Genomic DNA, 20491 nt, shown 5'->3' with positions numbered 1-20491 from the left:
GCGAGGGGCGGGGTCGGAGGGGACGCAGGCGCGGCGGGCCGTTAGGGCGCTCTCCGAGCTTGGAAGTGTAGTGTCTCCTCCTGGTTATTCTGGGGTGGGGAGTTCGTGGGCTAAGTCCACGTCGCTGCCCTGCCCACTGTCCCCGCTTTGTTCACGGTTCTTCGCGGCCGGTCGGCGCAGAAGACAGGCTGAGCTTCCTTCGGCCAAGTTTCCGGGACTTTGTGAGGGGACGGGCTGGGGAAGGGGTCTTGGGCGCGCGGGCGGCTGCCGTTTCGGTCGCTGAGAGCCGGCCCCACAGCCGTCCTTCCAGCACGCGCGCCCTCCCGGCTTTCAGAGCACCCCCATCCAGGATAAGAAGCATTTCCGCCGGCTGTGGGGGGGGGGGGGGAACGAGGGAGCAGCTACCACGACCACTTTTTTCCTCCTCCCTCGTCAGTGCCTTCCCGGTCCCACCTCTGAGCCCGGTCCTCCGGGGCTTCCAGCCGGCCCCTCACACTGAAAGCAGACGCGGGATTGCAGGAGGGAGTGTGGTCAGGGATGGGATTTAACAAACTCCTTGGGGACCTTGATTCCCAGGGAAGCATGGCAGTGACCCAGCACGGACTAGGGACCCCGTCAGGTAGCCCAGAAAGAGGGAGATCATACAAATAGATGTAAAGACCCGCTTAACAACATGTGTGAACCTGTCTACAAAGCTGAGACAGGATGTGAGGTGCGAAGAATCCGGTTTCAACCAAGTGGTGTATCAGAAAAAGATGCCATCTCAATATTGGTTTATGTTTTTTTTCCACTGACCCTGTGGGTGAAGATATCCTTGACCATTACAACTTCTGAATATGTTCCAGTTCATCCGATGTTCCATCACCAGGTAATATATAACTGTAGTCTTGCTGTTTGCTCTTTTCTTCTCTTCACCTTCTCTAGCCCACTAAGCTTAACCTTCCCTTTTCTTTTTCTTAGCAAATGAGAAAGTCCAGAAGTTACAAGATTTAGTTAAGTTACATTTTTTTGGTGGCAGTAAGTGGTGCTAGTGATTTGCAAATGAGTAAGACAACGTCCCTGCAGGAAGTTTAAATTCTACTGGTATGTTCCAGAAATCTGCAGTTTCTTGATCAGTCAGAATCAAGTATCTTGCTGATAGGAAATAAAGAGCTGTGTTATGTATGCTGGGAGAAGCCCAGGTCAGGAACCTGGAGCCAAGGATTATTAATGGCATGAGCTTAAAAATTTAGACTTTTTTAAATCCATGTTCCAACTAAGTGTCTTTTTAGTGTGTTCTTTTTAAAGATGATTTCTTAAAGGTTCTTTTCATAAACAGTATTTTCAACCTTTCTCTTTTTCTTTTGTCGAGGAATCATATAGCAGATGTTTCCTAATGACGACATAAAATGTAATTAGAGGACGATGAGAAACTAATGAGGAAATTATCAAATACATAGAACTAATTCATGGATCAAAATAATTCTACTTCCACTTTGTTCCTTCTCAGGTTGAGAGATATGAAGATCTCCACGAGGATTTGGAGAAGACTCCCGATAGTTATTGAAATTCTGGACTAGATCTACTAGGAAAGGTAAAGAAACCAAGAGTCTACTAGGAAAGAGGAATTTTAATGGTTTACTTACTAATGCTTTTCAAATATAGGTGTTAACTAGCTGTGCCTTGCTGGGGAACTAAACAAGAGAAAATAGATTTATGATCCAATCTAAAGGCCTTTAGGTAAAAGCTAAGGAAGACATGTGCTGATAATTAAACTTTAGGAAGGTTTTTTTGAGGCAGCTCTTGAGAGAGTTTTTTTTAAAGGTAGATTTAAATGTGTCCATTTTAAGAAAAGAAACTTAACTTTTTGATTACCGAGAAGGGGCCTGATACTCTTTCAATCACTTTTACGTGTATTAACTCAGTTAATCCTTATCATGACACGATGACATAGGTATTACTATCCCCAACCTATAGAAGTGAAAATTGAAATTCGAGGGGTAAGCTGTTCACCCAAAATGATAAAGCTGGTGGTGAGTGGCAAAGCCAAGTTTTAAATCCAGCTCTGTACCATACAGCTTCCCTAACTGAAAGCTGGATGTTGGCCAAAGGACCACTGGGACTCCAGCCTCCTGAGCTCATTCAAAGCAGAAACAGTTTCTTACTCAACTGTTTTGCCACACCTACCACAATACCTCATACCTAGCAAGGATTCAGTAAATGTGTTTGAATTGAATTGATCCTCTCTGAAGAGGTAACATTTAAGCAAAGACAACAATGAAGAAGAGTCAGTTATGTGAACATACTGGGGAAGAATGTTACAAGCAGAGAGAATAGCAAGTGCAAAAACCCTGAGGTTGGAAGTTACTTGGTTGTATTTAAGGAAGAGCCAGGAGGTGAATGTGTTTGGAGCTAAGTGGGAGAGAAGGAGACAGGTAGGAGTTGTCTTTGGAGAGGAAGCCAGGGGTCAGATCGTTTCATGCCCCTGCCTCTCACTTTAAAAAGATGAATTCTTAGTAACACATGATCAACAGATTATGATGCTTTACAAGAGAAAGGAAGCATGATTTGGCTGTTAGAAATACTAGTGATTTATTGAATAACTATTATGTGCCAGGCAAAGACATTTAAGTGCCTTATTTCATTTAATCCTCATATCTGTTATACAGAGTTAGATATTATCCCAGTTTTACAACTTGAGAAAATGGGAAAAAAGAAATATTAAATAACATGCTTCACAATCAGTCAGGGGCAGAGACAGGAACTGACCCAGGTCTCTTTGACTCCAAAGCCTACTTTGTACTATATCACATTTTCTCATTTGAAAGACTATGAATAAAAAGGAGGAGTTTCATCTAAGTATGCATTCAAAAATTAATTATTATTCGTTGCTATATGACAGGCATTATAGAAATAGTATTAAAATGTAGTACAGCATTTACCTTTTTTTGGTATGATTGCATTCTTACCAATCATTTGTTTTTAAAACTTTGCAGGTAAATGGACTATCAAGCATTTGCCCAACAAACTACTCAAGAAATTTTAGGTTACTATCAAGATACATCGGGCTGGAAAGTGATTAAGACTTCAGTAAGAAAAGTTAAATATGTTTCGAGAGTTTGTTTTTTAATGAGAAACAATTCATTGTAAAGACATTTTAAAAAATATTTTTATTTTACAAACCAAAAAAAAAAAGTTTTTACTTTTGTTTTATTTTTTGTTTTTGTTTTTTATTCATTTTTTCTGTATCTGACAGCTAATTTATATGTGGATTTTTATTCCCCTTTGAGAAAAAGATAACTGTTTCCAGCAAGGCTTCTAAAAAATTCCATGGAAATCTGTGAGTACAGTTGCTTTGAGTTCAATGCTGCTTCTTTAACTATAAAGCATTATTTGATAGTGATCAGAAAATAGAAATTAATTATAAAGTCACTTGACTGAAATCTGATATTAATAAAATAGAGCAGTATGTACCATCTAATTTTCAAACCTGAAGACAATCAGAAAAAAAAAATTACTTCTAGTGAATAATTCACTAAGATAGGAAATTTATACTTCAAGAAATAATTACTATAAAAATAGATTGGTATTTTCTTGGTAACAGTATTTTGTGGTCTTTTAAACACTTCACCTTTCCATTAAATGAACCACTTACAGTTTATTTCCTCAATATATTGCTCTTGCTAACATATGCAGCTTTTTCTGTAAGCTGCTTTTTTTAAAACACCTTTATTGTGGTATGATTCCTGTATAGTAAACTACACATATTTCAGATGTACAATTTGATGAATTTTGACAGATATATACACCAGTGAGACCACCACCACAATCAAGATCGCTAACATTTCCATCCCTCCCCAAGAGGTGCAGATTTCGAATTCCCAATTTATTCCTTCCTGCCCTCTTTGTCCCCTGGTAACCATTTGTTCTCTATGTCTGTGAGACTGTTGCTGTTTTGTAGGTAAGTTCATTTGTGTCCTTTTTTTCTCTGTAAGCTACTTTTAAGGATATTTTTGCTTATCCTGTTGTTTCAAATACAAGTACACTAAGGGAAATTGTGCTGGCATTTTTAACCTTATTTTTAAGAGTTTCATTTATTGTTTATGATATCACATTAATGCCATCAGATCATCATATGTTATTGAGAAAACCAAATTTTATTCCTTTTTTGGGTAAGGGGAATCCACTCCTTTTCAGTGCTTTTTTTGCTCTTTTTTTTTTCATCTGACTAAAATTATCTGTCTTGTGTTTCAATCCAGTTTTTTACTATAGGACAAAGCTGGTAGTCTTTCTCCTATTCATTTTAATAATTATCAGGGAGATAATCCCTACCTTTGTTATCTAAATAATTAATGATTCTAATAATGGTACTTTCAAAAATAGATCGAGCAGGGAGTGGGTAAGGTCAAGCCCCAGCACACTAGGGGAATAAACTTTTGGATATTGTTTTTTGGTGCCTTAGAGATCAAACAAGTGTAGACAGCAACCTATGCATCAAAGAAAGCTTGGAAGTTAAAGCCACGAGATTTTCAGTACTAACTGCTATACATAAATAAACAACAAAGTCCTTCTGTATAGCACAGGGAACTGTATTCAATACCTTGCAACAGTCTATAATGAAAAAGCATATGAAAAGGAATATGTGTATGTATAACTGAGTCACTATGCTGTACACAAGAAATTAACACAACATTGTAAACCGACTGTACTTCACTTTAAAAAAAAATTAAGGCCACAAGATACTGCTTAACCACATAAACTTCTCATCAATTACTGTTGGTTTGTGATAAATACAGAAGGTAAGTGTTTATGAGAAACAGTTTAGAAAAATTCTGAGTAAAAGTAGCCCCTTTAAAAAGACAGCTGTAGAAACAAACAAAATTTATTAAAAAAAAGAATTTTGAGATTTATATTATTACAGTGCATATTTACATTAACCTGGCTACTTTCAATTGAATATTAGTGTCTTAAATTGCAGGTATTACCTTCAAGTTTTCTCTACATCATTTGTTACATTAGTCTGCTTTATACTATGATACATTGTATTTTCAACTTAGACCTAACTTACTAAATTTTGAATTTTCTTTATTTTGTTAACTATAGATACCGTGTTGAAGGAGTAATTCCAGAATCAACATCTCGACTATCTGATTTCCTCTACAGACCTGAAAACAGAGTTACATGGGACAAATCATTGAAAGTGTACAACATGGTACAAAAGATTGATTCGGTAATTTGTTGTTTAATATTGGACTTTTACTGTATTAATACACTTTTGGTTTTATATCTTGGTGATTTGAGTTTATTAAACCTATACACACATATATATGGACATTGTATTTTATAGGTTCAAATCGAGTCAAAATCTTTATGAAAAGCTTAAAACTCTCTTCCTCATTAGTTAAGAGTTCAATTCCAATTAGCTTTATTCTGTTTTAAATGCATATCACGTTCTCAGTCTGGTCAGCTCTCTTGTAGATGTGTGCCTTTGGTTATGAGAGGACTGAACTCATGGATTTACCTCCTCCATTAGGTGGGAAAAAAAGATTAAGTATGCCTTGTTGATGGAAAGTCAGTACATTTATCTTAGTCATAATGCATTAGATAGCAGGAACATTGCAGACACATACCGTAAGGGCTTAAGAACAAATGGCATGAAACTTTTTTAAAGAGTAAATACGAAATAACATTATAAAGACGGTTGTGGTTATAGAAACACTTTCAAACACATTATCTCAGAGATGATGAGGGAGAATAAAAACAAAGAGAAAAGAAAAATGTAGGTAATGGGGTAGAAAGTTAAAGTCAGAGGTGAGAGAAAAGAAAATGGAATGCAAGAGGTAAACAGGGCTCAGAAAGGGAGAGAAGAGAAGATCAGTATGAGGTGAGGGTAGAGTGAAAGCTCCAGAGCAGGAAAAATGAATGAAATGAGAAAGATTGATACATGGTAAAAAGAGGGAGAAATGGGAAGAAGACAGAAGAAGCGGGGTGAGGAATTCTGAACTTCGGTGCAGCACAGGTCTGTCATTTATTAAGACTGCTAGACTTCATCGTGTGTAAATTATACCTCAGTAAGCTGCTTTTAAAAATTGAGTCCTTCTTTGGCTAATAATTTTATAAGAAAGCAGTGGTAAATGTGAATGTTGGAGTAATGCAGACCTTTATGATTTTTACAAACAACTGCATTTGTAAAACTCCAGATCACCAAGTCGTTGGTTCTTCAAGTCTCCAAGCTGCATTTCACTCATAAAAACAAACAAATGTCCTATATATCTGCTGTCACCTTATCATTTATTTATAACTCTATAGGTTAACTTTACCTCCTTTTATTAAACTGATTTTAAAATTTGGGATGGGGAGAGGTTGTAGAAAAGCCCAGGAAGATAAAGCAGTGTTATCTTGTAGAGAGGCCCTGAAGTCCCTACCCACAAAGAATCCATGTCCATGACCCTCTTGGGATTTGAACATGGTCCGTCACAAATGAAAATCCAAACATTGGACTGTTTCATTCATGATTGTATGATACTAATGATACAGTTTCATTAGCAATTCGGGTATTTCTTCTGTTGCTGCAAGTCAGCTGTAATAGTGGAAAGAATACTAGGCTTGGCATCAAAAAACTTGAAAACAGATTAAGAGAAATTTTGTGATTCACCCAAGGTCACCACAGCCAGTACATGGTAGAATCAGGACTTAGACCTGATCTCCTGATTCCAAATTTGATGCCTTTTCCAGTATACCACAGTATCTCTGAATCACATTACATCACTAGAAGAATTATCTTAACCTTCCTTTGAACGTTTGTAGCATTCATTTCCAGGGGTGCATTTTAATTGACTCACTCACCCCGTTGGTGAGGGAGGGAGTCCTGCTGTAGGGTTTTGGGAGTGGTCAAACATGAAACACCAGCACGAGACAAATGAGATCAACAGCAGTTTATAAATCATTAATCACAGCCCAGGAAAGGACTGTTAGGACTTTGTTAAATTAACATTTGTTAGTGGAGCACAGGGTGCTAGCGGTGAGCCAGGTTCAACAAAAGACCACAAGAGAAACTGAAATAGAGAAGTTTATGATGGCCCTGGAGGAAGTATACAGCATGCTTCAAGGGCCCCACGTTGGGAGGTCAAGGTAGGGTGCAGACTGAGAGAAAGGACCTGCAGCACATGCCTTTATTAGGGTCTGTGGGTGGAATGCTTAGGAGTTAAGTCCTGGGCTAAGTCGGGATTGATCAATTTGAACCAAAAAGAGCAGGGTTTTGGTAAGCTCCACGGGGGTTCTTATCTAAAGGACTCACAGGGGAAGATCCTGGGAAGTGGGGGAGACTGTTGATCACAAGAGCTATTGGGGAAGTTGTATCAGGAACTTGCATTTGCTTGTGACCCTGCCAGCTGTTATCGAGGGCATGTGCCTGCATGAGAGGGCCAGTGTCAGTTTCCACCCCACACGCTGCTTGGCCAAATAAAATGGAGTCGCTTAGCTAAGTTCGCACGGGCACACTGTGCCACGCATGTGACGTGGGAGTTGCACCCAGGAACGGAGTGAATGACCAGGGCCTGCGCACGGCAGGTTTTGTAGTATCAAGAGGTGTAGGTGACCCCTGGTTCCTGCAGGGGGATCTGATTGGTTGTTGGAATAATTCTGCAGGGTAGTAGGAGACTGAAAGCCACTATCCAGGAATAGGTAAGAACTGTGTCCGATCCTGCGGAAAAGGACAGTGGTTTGGCCAAGGGTTCTTATCTATGGGAACGGAGTGGGGAGAGGAACTTGCAGTTAGGCCATTCAGGACCCTCCCAATTTTACCAGATGTCAAAGCAGCACATGTATTGGTCTTTAATTTTAGGCTTTATGCCACAGGCTGCTAAATCAACATGTTTCAGAATATATTATCCAGCCAGTATGGAGTAGTAGATACACATTGTACTGGGAATCTCGAAACCTGCGTTCTATTTCTGTACGTATCTCTAGTTCTACATGTAATTTAATGTTTAGGTTTCAATTTCTTCTTCTAAAAATTTGAAGAGTAGGTAGTATCAAGATTCCTTTCTGAATTTTTTGCACTTTATTAATCCCTTATTAGATATATGATTTCCAAGTATTATCTCCCATTCTGTTAGCTGCCTTTTCATTTTGCTGTGCAGAAGCTAAAGTTTTAGTAGTCCCACTCGTTTATTTTTGCCTTTGCCAACATTATGCCGTGAAATTCTCTGAGGAACAGTACAAAGAATAGATGTTAAATAATTGTTGCAATCTTCATGATTTAATTTGTTTCAGGAAACATTCATATGTCATACTATTACACAAAGTTTTGCCATGGGCTCAATTTCCCCCCGAGACTTTATCGACTTAGTGCATCTGAAGTGCTGCGAAGGGAATATGGATATTATCAGCTGTAAGTTGAAGCATTTTTGCCTACTCTTTGGAACTACTATGAGTCCTTAATAACTTTTTTTCTCTCAACTCACAGTTTGGAGGAAACAATATTTTCAATTAATTCCTTATTTTTGTATTTATTTAGGGAGACCAATAAACACATGTATAATGTAGATAAGCCTGAAGTTTACCCAATTCTGGAAGTGCCATTTACATCATAGTCAATGATTGTGGCACCTACTAGCCTTTTTACAGCATATTCCCTGCAGCAGTGAGTATAGACAGACACTTGCAGGCTAAAACAGCACAGCATACATTTTAAAACTACTAGGAAACAAAATGGATCTTTGGATATACAATTTATAGTTGAATTACATAGAATGGGTCTGTCTAGTAACTGATAAAACACCTGAAGAAAATTTCACTTGATGATTCTTTACATAAATGTGCTTATATTTCTTTTAAAAACTAGAGGCCTTGATATATCCGTACCCACCTGCCCTCCCCCCAAAAAAAATGTGTCATTCTGTAAAATGCAAATGTGTAACCACTTCCTAACTGGCATTATTCACTTAAAACAGTTCACACTACACAAATCTTTGCACTCAGACAGTTCAAGATAATTCATGGTGAAGGGACTTTGGTAGGACAGTGGCCTAGAGCCCTGTTTTCTCTGTCTCACTCTTCCTATCTGAAGACTACCTGGGGAGAGGGACAGTTAAGTGTTGTTAATTATTATTTTTCAACGAGCTGCCGTTACTCTGCTGTGTCTGTAGGACTTTACATTTCAGAGTCCGGACTGAGTCATAGCTCTGCTGATAACACGCACTCAAACCCCATACCCCTGGGGGCTGGAGTTCATCACTTTCACGTAGTTGTCTTATGTAGTTTCATACAGTTGTCATTTAGTTGTCTCATTTTTAAATGAGGGCATGTAAAAATTTGTTTACTGCCTACAACACAAAATACTGTCCATTTGAATCATAGATCTGTTATTTTCTATGTTATGAAAGCAGTCCATTTCTATCTTATTTTTAGTGGTCAGAGGGAAGGTAAAAAAGAAATATGGAATTTAAAACAGTAAATATTTGTAATCATTCAGTGATCACTACTGAATTTGCTTTAAGCAATTTTCTTTGAGTTTTTTGATGAATACTGTTAGTTTTCTTCTTAATGTTTCTGTTGTTGTTTAGTTTACTATGTACCTTGCTTACAGCTAAATATTTTGCATGCATTATCTCATCCATGAGGAAACAAGCTCACAGAAATCAAGTTAACATAGTTAATAAGCAGCTCAAGTCTTTCTGATTTTCCAAAATCTGTGCTACTACCACACTATATGCCTCACAAAAGACCCATACTTCTTTGTAGAATATAAAAAATTAGAAGAAAGACAAATATAATCTCCATATTTTAAACAGAGAAAAATATGTTAATATCACTTCTGGCAGTATCGTTTTGCCAACATAAGAGGCTCTGGTAAGCTAATGAAATAGGTGATGAAAATGGAAAATTCATTCAACCACATTTGTCTCCTAAGCTGGTCCTAAGGTACCACTTAACATTGTATTTCCCACAGAATTGATTGCGTATGTTAAAATTATATAGGAAAATTCTCTAACAAGGGCGGGATTCAGCTGCACAAAATAGACATGATTTTTAAAATATTTTTAGGAAGAGTATATATAATTATCATAAACTTAATCATAATCAAATCACCTCCCTTCTACATTCACATGCAATTTGCAGTTACGCTGCACAGTTCCTAAAACAAAATCTACTGGTTTTTAATTATATGTTCAAGTTAGCTACAGGGAATTGGCAGAAAAGGGCATTTAAACTACCTTTATTGATAGACCAAATAACCACATCAGATATTTTATTTTAAAAATAATGAACAAAATGACTATAAGCCCACTATCCTAATAGAATAGGCTTTTTTCTTCATATTTCTGCTTTTGCTTCAAATCTCAAAAAGTAATTAAATGATACTTTAACAGTTTTTCCTGTATGTAAAAGGTTAACGGCACCTTTAGGAACACTGGCATGAAAAAGTTTGAGGGGACAATAGTGCTCATACTGGTACTTTTTCATTTTTGGCCTGTGTACACATTCATATGTGCAAACATACATATATGTATAAAACTGATGTCAGTGCTGATAAAATTAAATGCTATGTCATACATTTTTAAAAATATGCTACTAGAAATGGAATTTTTCATCTTTGTGAAACAGATTTGATTTCAGTTTATTTTTTTTAAATCACATAGCTGCTAGCGTGGATTTCCCCACATATCCTCCATCTTCAAATTACATCCGTGGTTACAACCATGCTTGTGGCTGTGTGTGTTCACCTCTGCAAGAGTAAGTGTCATTTCCTTTTTTAAAACAGTTTTTTAGTTCAATTTGTGATTTGTTAACTAAAGGATTCCTAACTCATCAGAAATACGTTCCGGTATATTCTGTTGGGGAAAAAAATTGCCCCTAAATACAATTTTAAAAATAACTTTTCAGTATATTTGTCTTAAGTATAATCAGAATGGCTAATTCCTTATAAAGTGTGATTTGAGGTTTCTGGCACTAGTCACATTATATACACAAACATCACCCCTAAACGTTAACCTTAATGTTTTTATATTCCCCCATTAGAATCACTTCTGTGAATTATTAAGGAATTTTTGCAAACTAAAAATAAATTTCTCTAGAATTACAGTATGCTTACATTTATCAAAAATGTAATAAATTCTTTCCTTAGAATAAATTCTTACCAGTGGACTACCTGCTGAGAACAGATAACTACAGAAAGAGCCATCCAGTAGGTAAATTCAGATAAGGGGAGAGCTGGAGAAATTAAAGATGAGTCACTGCCTATAGGTGGCCTGCCTAGGGATGAAACAGTAACATATAACACACATATTCTGTAAATGCATGTACATTAATTCAACTAATATTCCACAAATTTCCTCAAATTTTAACTTCTGTTAAATGATTTTCTATTAAGTAAAAGATACTGGCACATAAAAACAGATGTAAACTTTATATTGGTCAGATAAAAACCTCTTGATATGAGGAAAATATTTATGTGAAGGAAGTAAAAATAAAATTACATTTAGACCTGTGTTCCTTAATATTTTCTCTTCTAAATTAGAGAACTAAAAGGAATTCACAGATATTTGCATTAATGGACAATGCAAATATGGTAATAATGATGATGACGATATGGCCTTTGTGACCATCTATCACTTTTGAATCCATGGCCAAGACTTTATTCTCCACAGCTGGAAAGAACAAAACAAGGAAAGAATTATTGCTCCAAGTCAGCTAGGTAAATCAGCTGATGGCAAGGACTCTAGTTGGGAAGCCACGCACCCTGAAGTGTGTTTCACCGGCAAGTCCCCTTCGTGCACCTTGTCAACATTCTCTTTCCACTGCAAGAAAACATAAGACAAAAGCTCTAATTTAGATATCCCACCTAGGGTGGGAACTCTGCCTAGCATCCTGCTGGAGAAAGGTACTGACAAAAAAGTGACTTTTGTACCTTCTCTTTCCTTGCAGTGCAACATTTTAGGCAACCAACATTTATAAACAAGTCAAAACATGTTATCTGTAGTACAGGTATTCTCCAGTAAATCTTGGAAAGCCTTTCTTAAGTGTATAAAGCCCTAGTAAACTCAAATAGAGATTTAAGACCATACAAACTGCTAGTGCATCCAGCCATTTGAGACACTGAAAATACTCTAACCTCCGCTAGAGAGCGATGTAAGAAAATAGACACGTGATTTGCTGAAGCAGTCAGCCTCATACCCCTGCTAAGAGAATTTTGTAAAACTGTATGCCACCTTGCACATATCTAAGTTGATATTAAAATTTTTCATAGGATTATATTAAGAGGGTGCAATTTCCAGCATACTCTAAACATTGACACTCCAAAAAATTGTTATATCACCCTTGTAAGAGCATCCAGTGGAGTCTAAATATCATCACAACTTGAAACCCGCCATTACATTGTCAGCTTCAATATGTATCACTTTTAACAGTCAGATTGTATGTCATCTCCTTTTCTCCTTGTATTTTTACTCTTTTTCCCTTAATATAATAATTTTATCCTAATAGAATATATTTTATGCTTTGGGTTCTTTTATTAGTTATTTTACCATACCTCTGCAAAAATAAATACTTAATTTTTGAAATTTGTTTTATTTCCTGTGACCCTAAGTATTAAATGTTAAAATAAATAGTGTGTACTGGGTTAAGTTGTTACTATTACACATTGATCAAAATAAAAAATATATTACAAAATAGGGTACATAATTGTTAGGTTTACCTTTTTCTTTAGAGGAGGTACTGGGGATTGAACTCAGGACTTTGTGTATGCTAAGCATGCACTCTACCACTTCAGCTATACCCTCCCCACCCATAATTGTTAAATATAAAACAAATTGTTATTGGAAGCATATATTAATAGCACAAGATATCATACGAAGAGGAAAATAAAACTAGTTCCAGAAAAATAAATATATCTTACTTCTATGTGACACTGTTAAAATTTACGTATATTGACTTATTTAATCCTCACAATAACCTCATGAAGTAGGTTATATTACTATTCCCATCTTGCAGAAAAGGAAATGGAAACCCAGAGAGATTAAGTAGCTTTCTCAAGGTTACACATAGATAATGGCAAAGCTTAGCTTCAAACCATGCAGACTGGTTCCAGACTCCATGCTTCTATCAGTTACACTCATGGGAAAAAGTTCTGATCTAGATACTCCATCTAATAGAATGAAACAGCGTTTATTATTAAATCTACTTCTATTTTGTATTTTTATAAACATAAGCATAAGAAACTTTGGTCACATAAATAAGTGTGTTAAAATGGAGAGTATAACTCTAGCACTGTCATTCAATCCCTTGAAATTCTTCTGAATTATATAGTGACCTATAATCAAAAAGTGTTTTTAATGACCTATTAGCTGACAGCTCAATTAGATCCTTAAATTTGACTGAAAGCAAAGAATTGACAACATGATTTTGTGAGGTTTTATTACCCAGTCATCAGTCTTTCTCTTTCTCAACTCACTTCCAATAGATTAATTTTTCCCTTTGGCATCTCAAAGATTTTTATATGCCAGAGTAAAGCACCTTGGTACCATTCAGTGTTAGTAAAGGGGGTAACAGGTATCCCTTTGTTCTGTAAAGCAATAGAAGGGTGTTGTGAACAGGCTGGTGGGAAAGGAAAAGCTGGCATCTCCATTAGAGATGTATTCTCAGATCAGTTTAAGGAAAAGGTACATGGAAGTTAGAGGTTTGAATATTTATTCTCTTAAATGTTACTCAGCATCTCATACACCTTGGCAAGTCTTCATCTACTCTATTTTGAAGGTTACTGGGTTAGAATATAAAACACTACAGTCTTCTTGGAAGACAGTTTGGAAATAACATTTCAAAATGTTAAATGCACAGACAACTTTGTCCTGGCAATTCAGTGTGAACATTTATAGAAGTGAAAATGGATACATTACAAAGATGCTTTATTGCAGATTTCTTTATAGTGGCAAAAAATGAGAAACAACCTCATAACAGTCAACAAAGAACTGGATAAATAGAGTATGAAATAATCATATGTAGTCATGAAAAGCAATTAAGCTGATTTATACAGATTTACACAGAAAAATGCACAAGATATCATACTAAGAGGAAAAAAAACTAGTTCCAAAAAAATAAATATATCTCATTTTTATAAAAACAAAAATGTACATGTGTGTAAGTAGGGTACATATACATGTATGTACATACATGTGCTATCTTTGTATATCCATAGACAATAATCTGAAAAGATACAGTCAAAACTATAAATAAGTGATTATCTCTAGGTAATAGATTGAGGTGAAATAATTATGAAAATGTTCTGTTTAAGTTTTTATATGCATACATTACTTTTGTAATTTTAAAAAGGCAATAAAATGACAAAAAGGAAAAGATAACTAAAATGAAGACTTTAAGATATGGTCTGACTACTTAATATTTTTATGTAAAAATTTATGAGCATGCAGTCTTTTGTTTCCCTTCCTTCCCTCAGTAACTAACTGGCCATAAGCACAATGGGGGCAATCAGTGATGGATAAGGAAACTCCTGCTCCTTGTAAATTTGTAAATGTAATAAATAAACCTAAAAATTCTATTTTTTTAACTCTTCCTTTGTTTACAGGAACCCAGCACATTCCAAACTAGTGATGTTTGTCCAGACAGAAATGAGAGGAAGATTGGCCCCATCAATAATTGAAGCAACCATGCCTTCCCATTTAGTAAGCTTCATCCTCAATGCAAAAGATGGAATAAAGACACACAAAATTCCATCAAGATGTGGATGTCATCATAATGGGCATTCATCATTCCTCAAGAAGTGAGGTCATTTAAAATCATGTGTGGCAGTTCCTGCCATTTACTTCTAAGTCAATATACATAAATACTGTTACACTATTCTAGACAGTATTCTTGAACAAATTACTGAAGGAACTTTGTGAAAATAAGAGCTCATAGTTGTACAAGAGAACAGCATTAAATATTGTTTTTAATCTCACATAAGAATAATGTTAAATAACAAGTGTTCTTAATGCACTTTTATCTTTTGCTTTTTTCCCTGGAAAATGCTCTGCAAAAAGCATCAAAAAGAAAGCACATATAGTCAGAGGTCAGCATTAATTAAAGATTAAAATATATTTTAAATTGTTTTTCCTTCACTTCCTGCTTAAATTGTTAACTGCAAGGAAATGAACATAAAAATTGAAAAGAATTCCACTAGAATGCTTGACAACTGATAACTAGAATCTAAAATTGAATGAGTCATGCATCAGTTTCTGGTCTGGCCAGAATGCAGTAGCCCATTCCTCCCAAGTCCCCATCATAAAGCGAGAAGACCCTGCACATACGCAGCAGACAAGCGTAGGTGGAAAGAAGGCAGACTGGCCAAGGGCCTGGGGACTTGAGGAATGACATAGCAGTGAGTTCTCTGGGTGTCCTTATCGCCATCCATATACCCCAGAGTGGGCACTGCAGACATCTCCTTCCTGGCACTGCTGACAGGCAGGTACAGAAAAGAAAGAGAGGGGGGAGGCTTTAAGAATAAGTCTGCTCCTCTGCTGCTCCTCACCATACAAATGTCTACAAACAAAAGTGTGACCTAAAACAGAACACCAGCCAAACATCAACCTAAAGACTGTAACTACCCCACCATATGGTGTCCCTGGGCAAAGCAGAGAGACATCTTTCACCCACCTCATTGCTGTCCTGCAGAAGCAGGCAGTGGTGCTTTGACAGCTCCACCCTTTGATACTGACAAGGTTGAGCAGGGAACTCATCTTCCATTTTCCAGCTGGCAGAGGCAGGTAGCAGTGCTTTGATATCCCTGTCAGGGTAGTGTTAGTGAGGTCCAGTGACAAAATGAGCTTCCGCCGCCTACCCCCATCCCCACCCCGGCAGCAACGGGACGTAACCAGCTAGTGCAAAGAAGAGCTAGTCACCATTCAGCTGCCCTGATACCTGGTATCACAAAGGCCCCCAGGATGCTCCCCACCCGGCATCAATGTTTCCCCTCTGTAGTGTGTTGAATGGTGGCCCCCAAAGGGTATGTCCTTGTCAACTCCCTGGAACCTTGAATGTGACCTTATTTGGAAAAAGGATCTTGGCAGATGTAATTAAGGATCTTAGGATGAGATCATCCTAGATTATCTGGGTGGGCTCTAAATCCTCAAAAGAGACATGTGGAGAAGAAGAGGCCATGTGAAGACAGAAGCAGAGACAGGTTTTGCAAGCACAAGCCAAAGAACACCTAGAGCCACCAGAAGCTGAAGAGTCGAGGCAGGTTTCTCCCCTAGAGCCTTCAGAGGGAGTGTGGCCCTGTCGACACTTTGATTTCAGCCCTCTTGCTACCAGAACTGTGAGAAAGAATTTGTGTTCTTTTAAGCCACCAAATTTGTGGTAATTTGTTATAGTAGCTGTAGGAAACTAATAACCCCCTCTCGTGTCAGGAGGGCTCATTGGGAACCTGGGCCTCCGCTCCTAGCCGGCATCAGTGGGGTGAAGCAAGGTGTGGGTCGTGGGGCCAGTCAGCACTCCACTTCCCCTTCCCTTCCCCCGGTGTCATTGGGGGCCCCGTGGGAAGTTGGGATTATATTTGCACTTGGAGGCAACAAGCCTATGCAATTTAGGGCCCATTTTTGCCAGGAAGGGAAGCTAAACCACTCCCCGTCTGTAGTTAGTGTCAGTCTTGTTCTACTTTTGCCAGGTTGGTGAGGGCAGGGCCCAGTGGGAAGCTGAACTTATGCACCCACCAGCCCTCTCACTACACCTCAACCAGGAAGCTACCTGCTGCGATGGAAGGGTTCAGTGGGATCCAGAGTCCTTCAGAGAGGAAAGAAGAACATCAGAATGGGTAAAAAAGGGTGAAGAATGTCATATACCATTCTCAAGTATATTTAATCACATTTGATGGTTGGCAAAAGTACAAAAGCAATTCAGTGGAGGAAGGACAGCCTTGCAGCAAATGCTGTTGGAGTAACTGACATGCAAAGGCCTAACCTTGCACTTTATACAAAACTAACAACACAGAATGCGGGCTTAAATGTAAAACCTAAAACAATAAAACTTAGGGAAAAAATCTTCAGAACCTTCAACTGAAATTGATACAGTTTTAATGGAAAAAAGTCCTCAGAAAATGGAGAAGTGAGTTTAAAAGATTTCTATAAATAAACCAAGGGTTGAACATGCAAATAATGAAAGCAAAAACAAACAAGAATATAGCAGAGCTGACATTTTACTCCTAATGTGAGATCTGCAACGTTACAAAGTAAACAATATATGTGGTTAGATCTCATAAGAAGCTAGAAAAAAAAATTGTCAAGGCTATTTGAAATATAAAATTACACCCACTATCAACAAAAATGAGCTTCATCCTAAATGTCTTTCACGTCTTGAGGTATCATCCAACAACATTAGAACAAATTTACAATTTTAAGGTATGTAAAAACAGAAGTACATTGAATTAAATACACATTTTGGCCAAATAGGTGAGTATTAAAATCAGTATTTGGCCAAATCAAGGGCAGCTCCTATTATCACCATCATAGAATGAGCTGGAATATGGGGATAAATCTGAAATGTTATCAAAAAAATCATACTTTTAAAATTTTCTTAAGTCTACATTTTAAAGTTTGACATTAGTGTACAAGGAAAAATAATTTCAGTATTGTCAGCGTCCAGAGTATACCTGCAGGTGCACCTTCCACACTGCGGAGCACAGGTTCAAGTGGCACACGTGATGATACTACTTCCTTGGACATCATATCTGGGAAAAGTTTTTTCAGTAAAATGAGTTGCAGTATGAACTTCGATTTAGTATTCATAGCTTTGGCAAATCTCAAAAATCCTTTAAGTACCAAAATGGCAGTCTGTAATAATTATTTTAATAAATTGTTTTACATTTTATCCTCCATTTAAAGGTTGGGAATTTAACTGGTTGAACAAATTAAGTTGTTTTTCACTACCACCTTTTTTCACTAACACTTTCTTCACATACTTTATTTTTTTCATAAGATTAAGATGATTTATCATGTATATTATTGTAAATTATTATATAACTATCAGGTGCCACAATAATGATGTATAATAGACAATTACAAAACCTCAGGGGCATACAATTAACTTTATTCGTCCCAAGTCTGTAGGTTAGCTGTGCTCACTCACATGCCTGGCAATTGGCTGTGGGTCACCCAAGAAAGGACAGCCTGGGCTGGAAAAACTGGAGTGACATCTTGGCTTCCTGAGTCTCATCCTCCTGCAGCCTAGCCTGGGGGTGTTCTCATGATGAAGTTGAAGGAGCAAAGAAGGAAGCAGAAATACTTTTAAGTGCTTTTTTAAGTCTAATATCCCATTAGCAAAGCAAGTCACTCGGCCAAGCTCATAATCCATAAGCAAAGAAATAGAATCTGCCTGTTTAGTGAAACTGTAAAGTCACAAGGTAAATGAGTATAAATACAAGAGGTGAAGAAATGAGACCATTAATACAACTGACCTATGACTGTCCACCCTCTGGTCATAATCACATTCCTTCCACATGCAAAACACACTCATTACCAAGACCTCCAGAGGTCTCATACAGTTGCAGTATCAGGCTTCAAGTCCAGGATTTTGTGATAATATATCAGGTCCAGAAGCAGCTCCTCTTGATCCAGAGACCAATGAAATAAAAAGACAAGTTTCCTAAACCTCTGCTTCAACACACACACATCTAATATAAAATAATAAAAAAGCAACAGGATAACCACAGTAAAGAGTCCCATGGGAAACGGGGTAGCATGGGAAGCATAGACCCACTAGTTCATAACAACTCTGACGTCCCACTGGGCCTGCCATTCTGGCAGTGGGGACGTGCTCCCTGACCAGACCCAGACCCTTGCTCCTGGGAGCTGCTCGCTGACTCGTCGTTCCCCAGGCTTTGGTCACACTATCTGAGATGTCCTCCTTTCCCCCTTACCCTCCTTTATTCTTTCTGAAGAAATGATCCTTGTTAGCAGCTGAGTAACTTTCTCAGGCTGCTTCTTACCCAAAGAAAGTCAAGGGCCAGAGGCCTTTTTATAGTCTGACCATCTTTAGTCCAAGCAGTTGGTGTTTTTGCTAGTGCTGCTCTCTTTAAAACTTTGGAGCTGGCTGTCTGGTTATGAGCCTTTACATACCCAGAAGTCACACCCCTATAACTGGTAACAACTTATGCTGCTCTGGACTCTCCTGCTTCTACTTTTGGATCAGACTTTGGTGGAACCACACCCTTAGGCTATTGTCCACTTTAGAAGATCTCAGCACAACCTTAACTCAGAAGTCTTATCAAAATACCTGATAATCACAATCTAGATTTGATGTTTGATCTCACTTTGAGGCTTTTCTAACTGGGGTGGCTGGAGATAAGACAACAAGTTATGTTTTCCAGTTTAGTAGTTCTGGCACTCTATATTACCTTTAACTTCTGCTTGCAACCTAACCTTTTTTTTTAAAAGCCTAGCACTAATGTTCTCGTACATAGTACTTCAACCCATGCAGCTAAAAGCCAACAGGGGGCGCTTTCTACATTCTGCCTGGAGGTAAACCTTGCCCAAAGCCAAAAGTTCAATAGATGTATGTTCTGTTTTCCAAGGTACCACAGGCATCTGTTCTATCAAATGTTTCATAAAAGCTTTATAATAAATCAGTTTCCTCCTCATTATTCCAGCCTCTGCTAACAGTTTTCTCAACTCCCTACTGAAGCCAATACCAACATTTTAGGGTTTTGTTGTACAGCTCCCCACTTCTAGGTATTAATTTTTTAATTAATTAATTAATTAATTAAATACTTCTAGGTATTAATTTTTGTAGCAGTTATCTGTAACAAAATAATGCCACAAAACAAATAGCCACACATTTTTTGACTCAAAAAGAATATATGTTCATCATAAAGTTATCAAGTATTTGCACTCTCAACATTCATATTAACTGTCAGTCTCTTTCCCTACTCAATAATTGAATTGATTTCTATAGCTTTCATAATGTTTGCTTACTGAAACATTTTACTTTGCAATAATAATTACAAATTTATACTTTGATGAAATTTGGTTACACCTGGAATGCTTAACTATATTTGAAAGTGAATACTCACGTTAATAATCTAAATGTGATACCTTATTTTTATGACTGGCATTATTAACACTGATTAGATATGATGGTAACCTACGTAATCACATGAAAATTTCATGCACAATTTCGGTGATGCCACAGATGATGCTGAAGTACTTGATTATTTAGCCACCCAAAAGCCAAGTAACTGAATTTGGCTACATACTATACCAGGACTAAAGCTAAACTCTGGCACATCTCTAACTTGATATGTTTTATTTCTTGACCTGGATAGTTACATATTTATAAGTTATAATTACTCATTAACATGTCCATGTATTTCTGTACTTTTCTGTATACAGATTTCACAGTAGAAATTTTCTTATATTGATATTAACTCAGATTTGATGAAAGACATAAATGTGCAAATTCAGAAAGCACCTAAATCCTAAACATAAAAAGAAATACATATTTAGAAGTATAATAAAAACTGCAAATC

At 37.3% G+C, this 20491-nt stretch overlaps 1 protein-coding gene across 3 annotated transcripts; it reads left to right on the top strand.

Annotated features, from left to right (window-relative positions):
- Positions 1–38: 38 nt before the first annotated feature.
- On the top strand, positions 39–15083 carry STARD6 (StAR related lipid transfer domain containing 6). 3 transcript variants are annotated; one of them, XM_010961345.3, is made up of 9 exons: positions 44–221; positions 809–868; positions 1490–1573; positions 2976–3069; positions 3270–3319; positions 5083–5209; positions 8254–8371; positions 10623–10716; positions 14561–15083. In XM_010961345.3, the coding sequence occupies exons 4-9, from the start codon at positions 2980–2982 to the stop codon at positions 14757–14759; spliced, it is 678 nt and encodes a 225-aa protein (XP_010959647.1). In that variant the 5' UTR covers positions 44–221; positions 809–868; positions 1490–1573; positions 2976–2979; the 3' UTR covers positions 14760–15083. The 3 variants fall into 3 exon arrangements, with proteins under 3 accessions (XP_010959648.1, XP_010959647.1, XP_010959646.1); XM_010961346.3 differs by having other exon boundaries at positions 39–868; positions 5143–5209; XM_010961344.3 differs by having other exon boundaries at positions 44–868.
- The last annotated feature ends 5408 nt before the right edge of the window (positions 15084–20491 follow it).

This window comes from Camelus bactrianus, chromosome 30, assembly GCF_048773025.1.
Source record: "Camelus bactrianus isolate YW-2024 breed Bactrian camel chromosome 30, ASM4877302v1, whole genome shotgun sequence".
Lineage (NCBI taxonomy): Eukaryota > Metazoa > Chordata > Mammalia > Artiodactyla > Camelidae > Camelus > Camelus bactrianus.
This window is presented reverse-complemented; position numbering and strand designations above follow the sequence as displayed.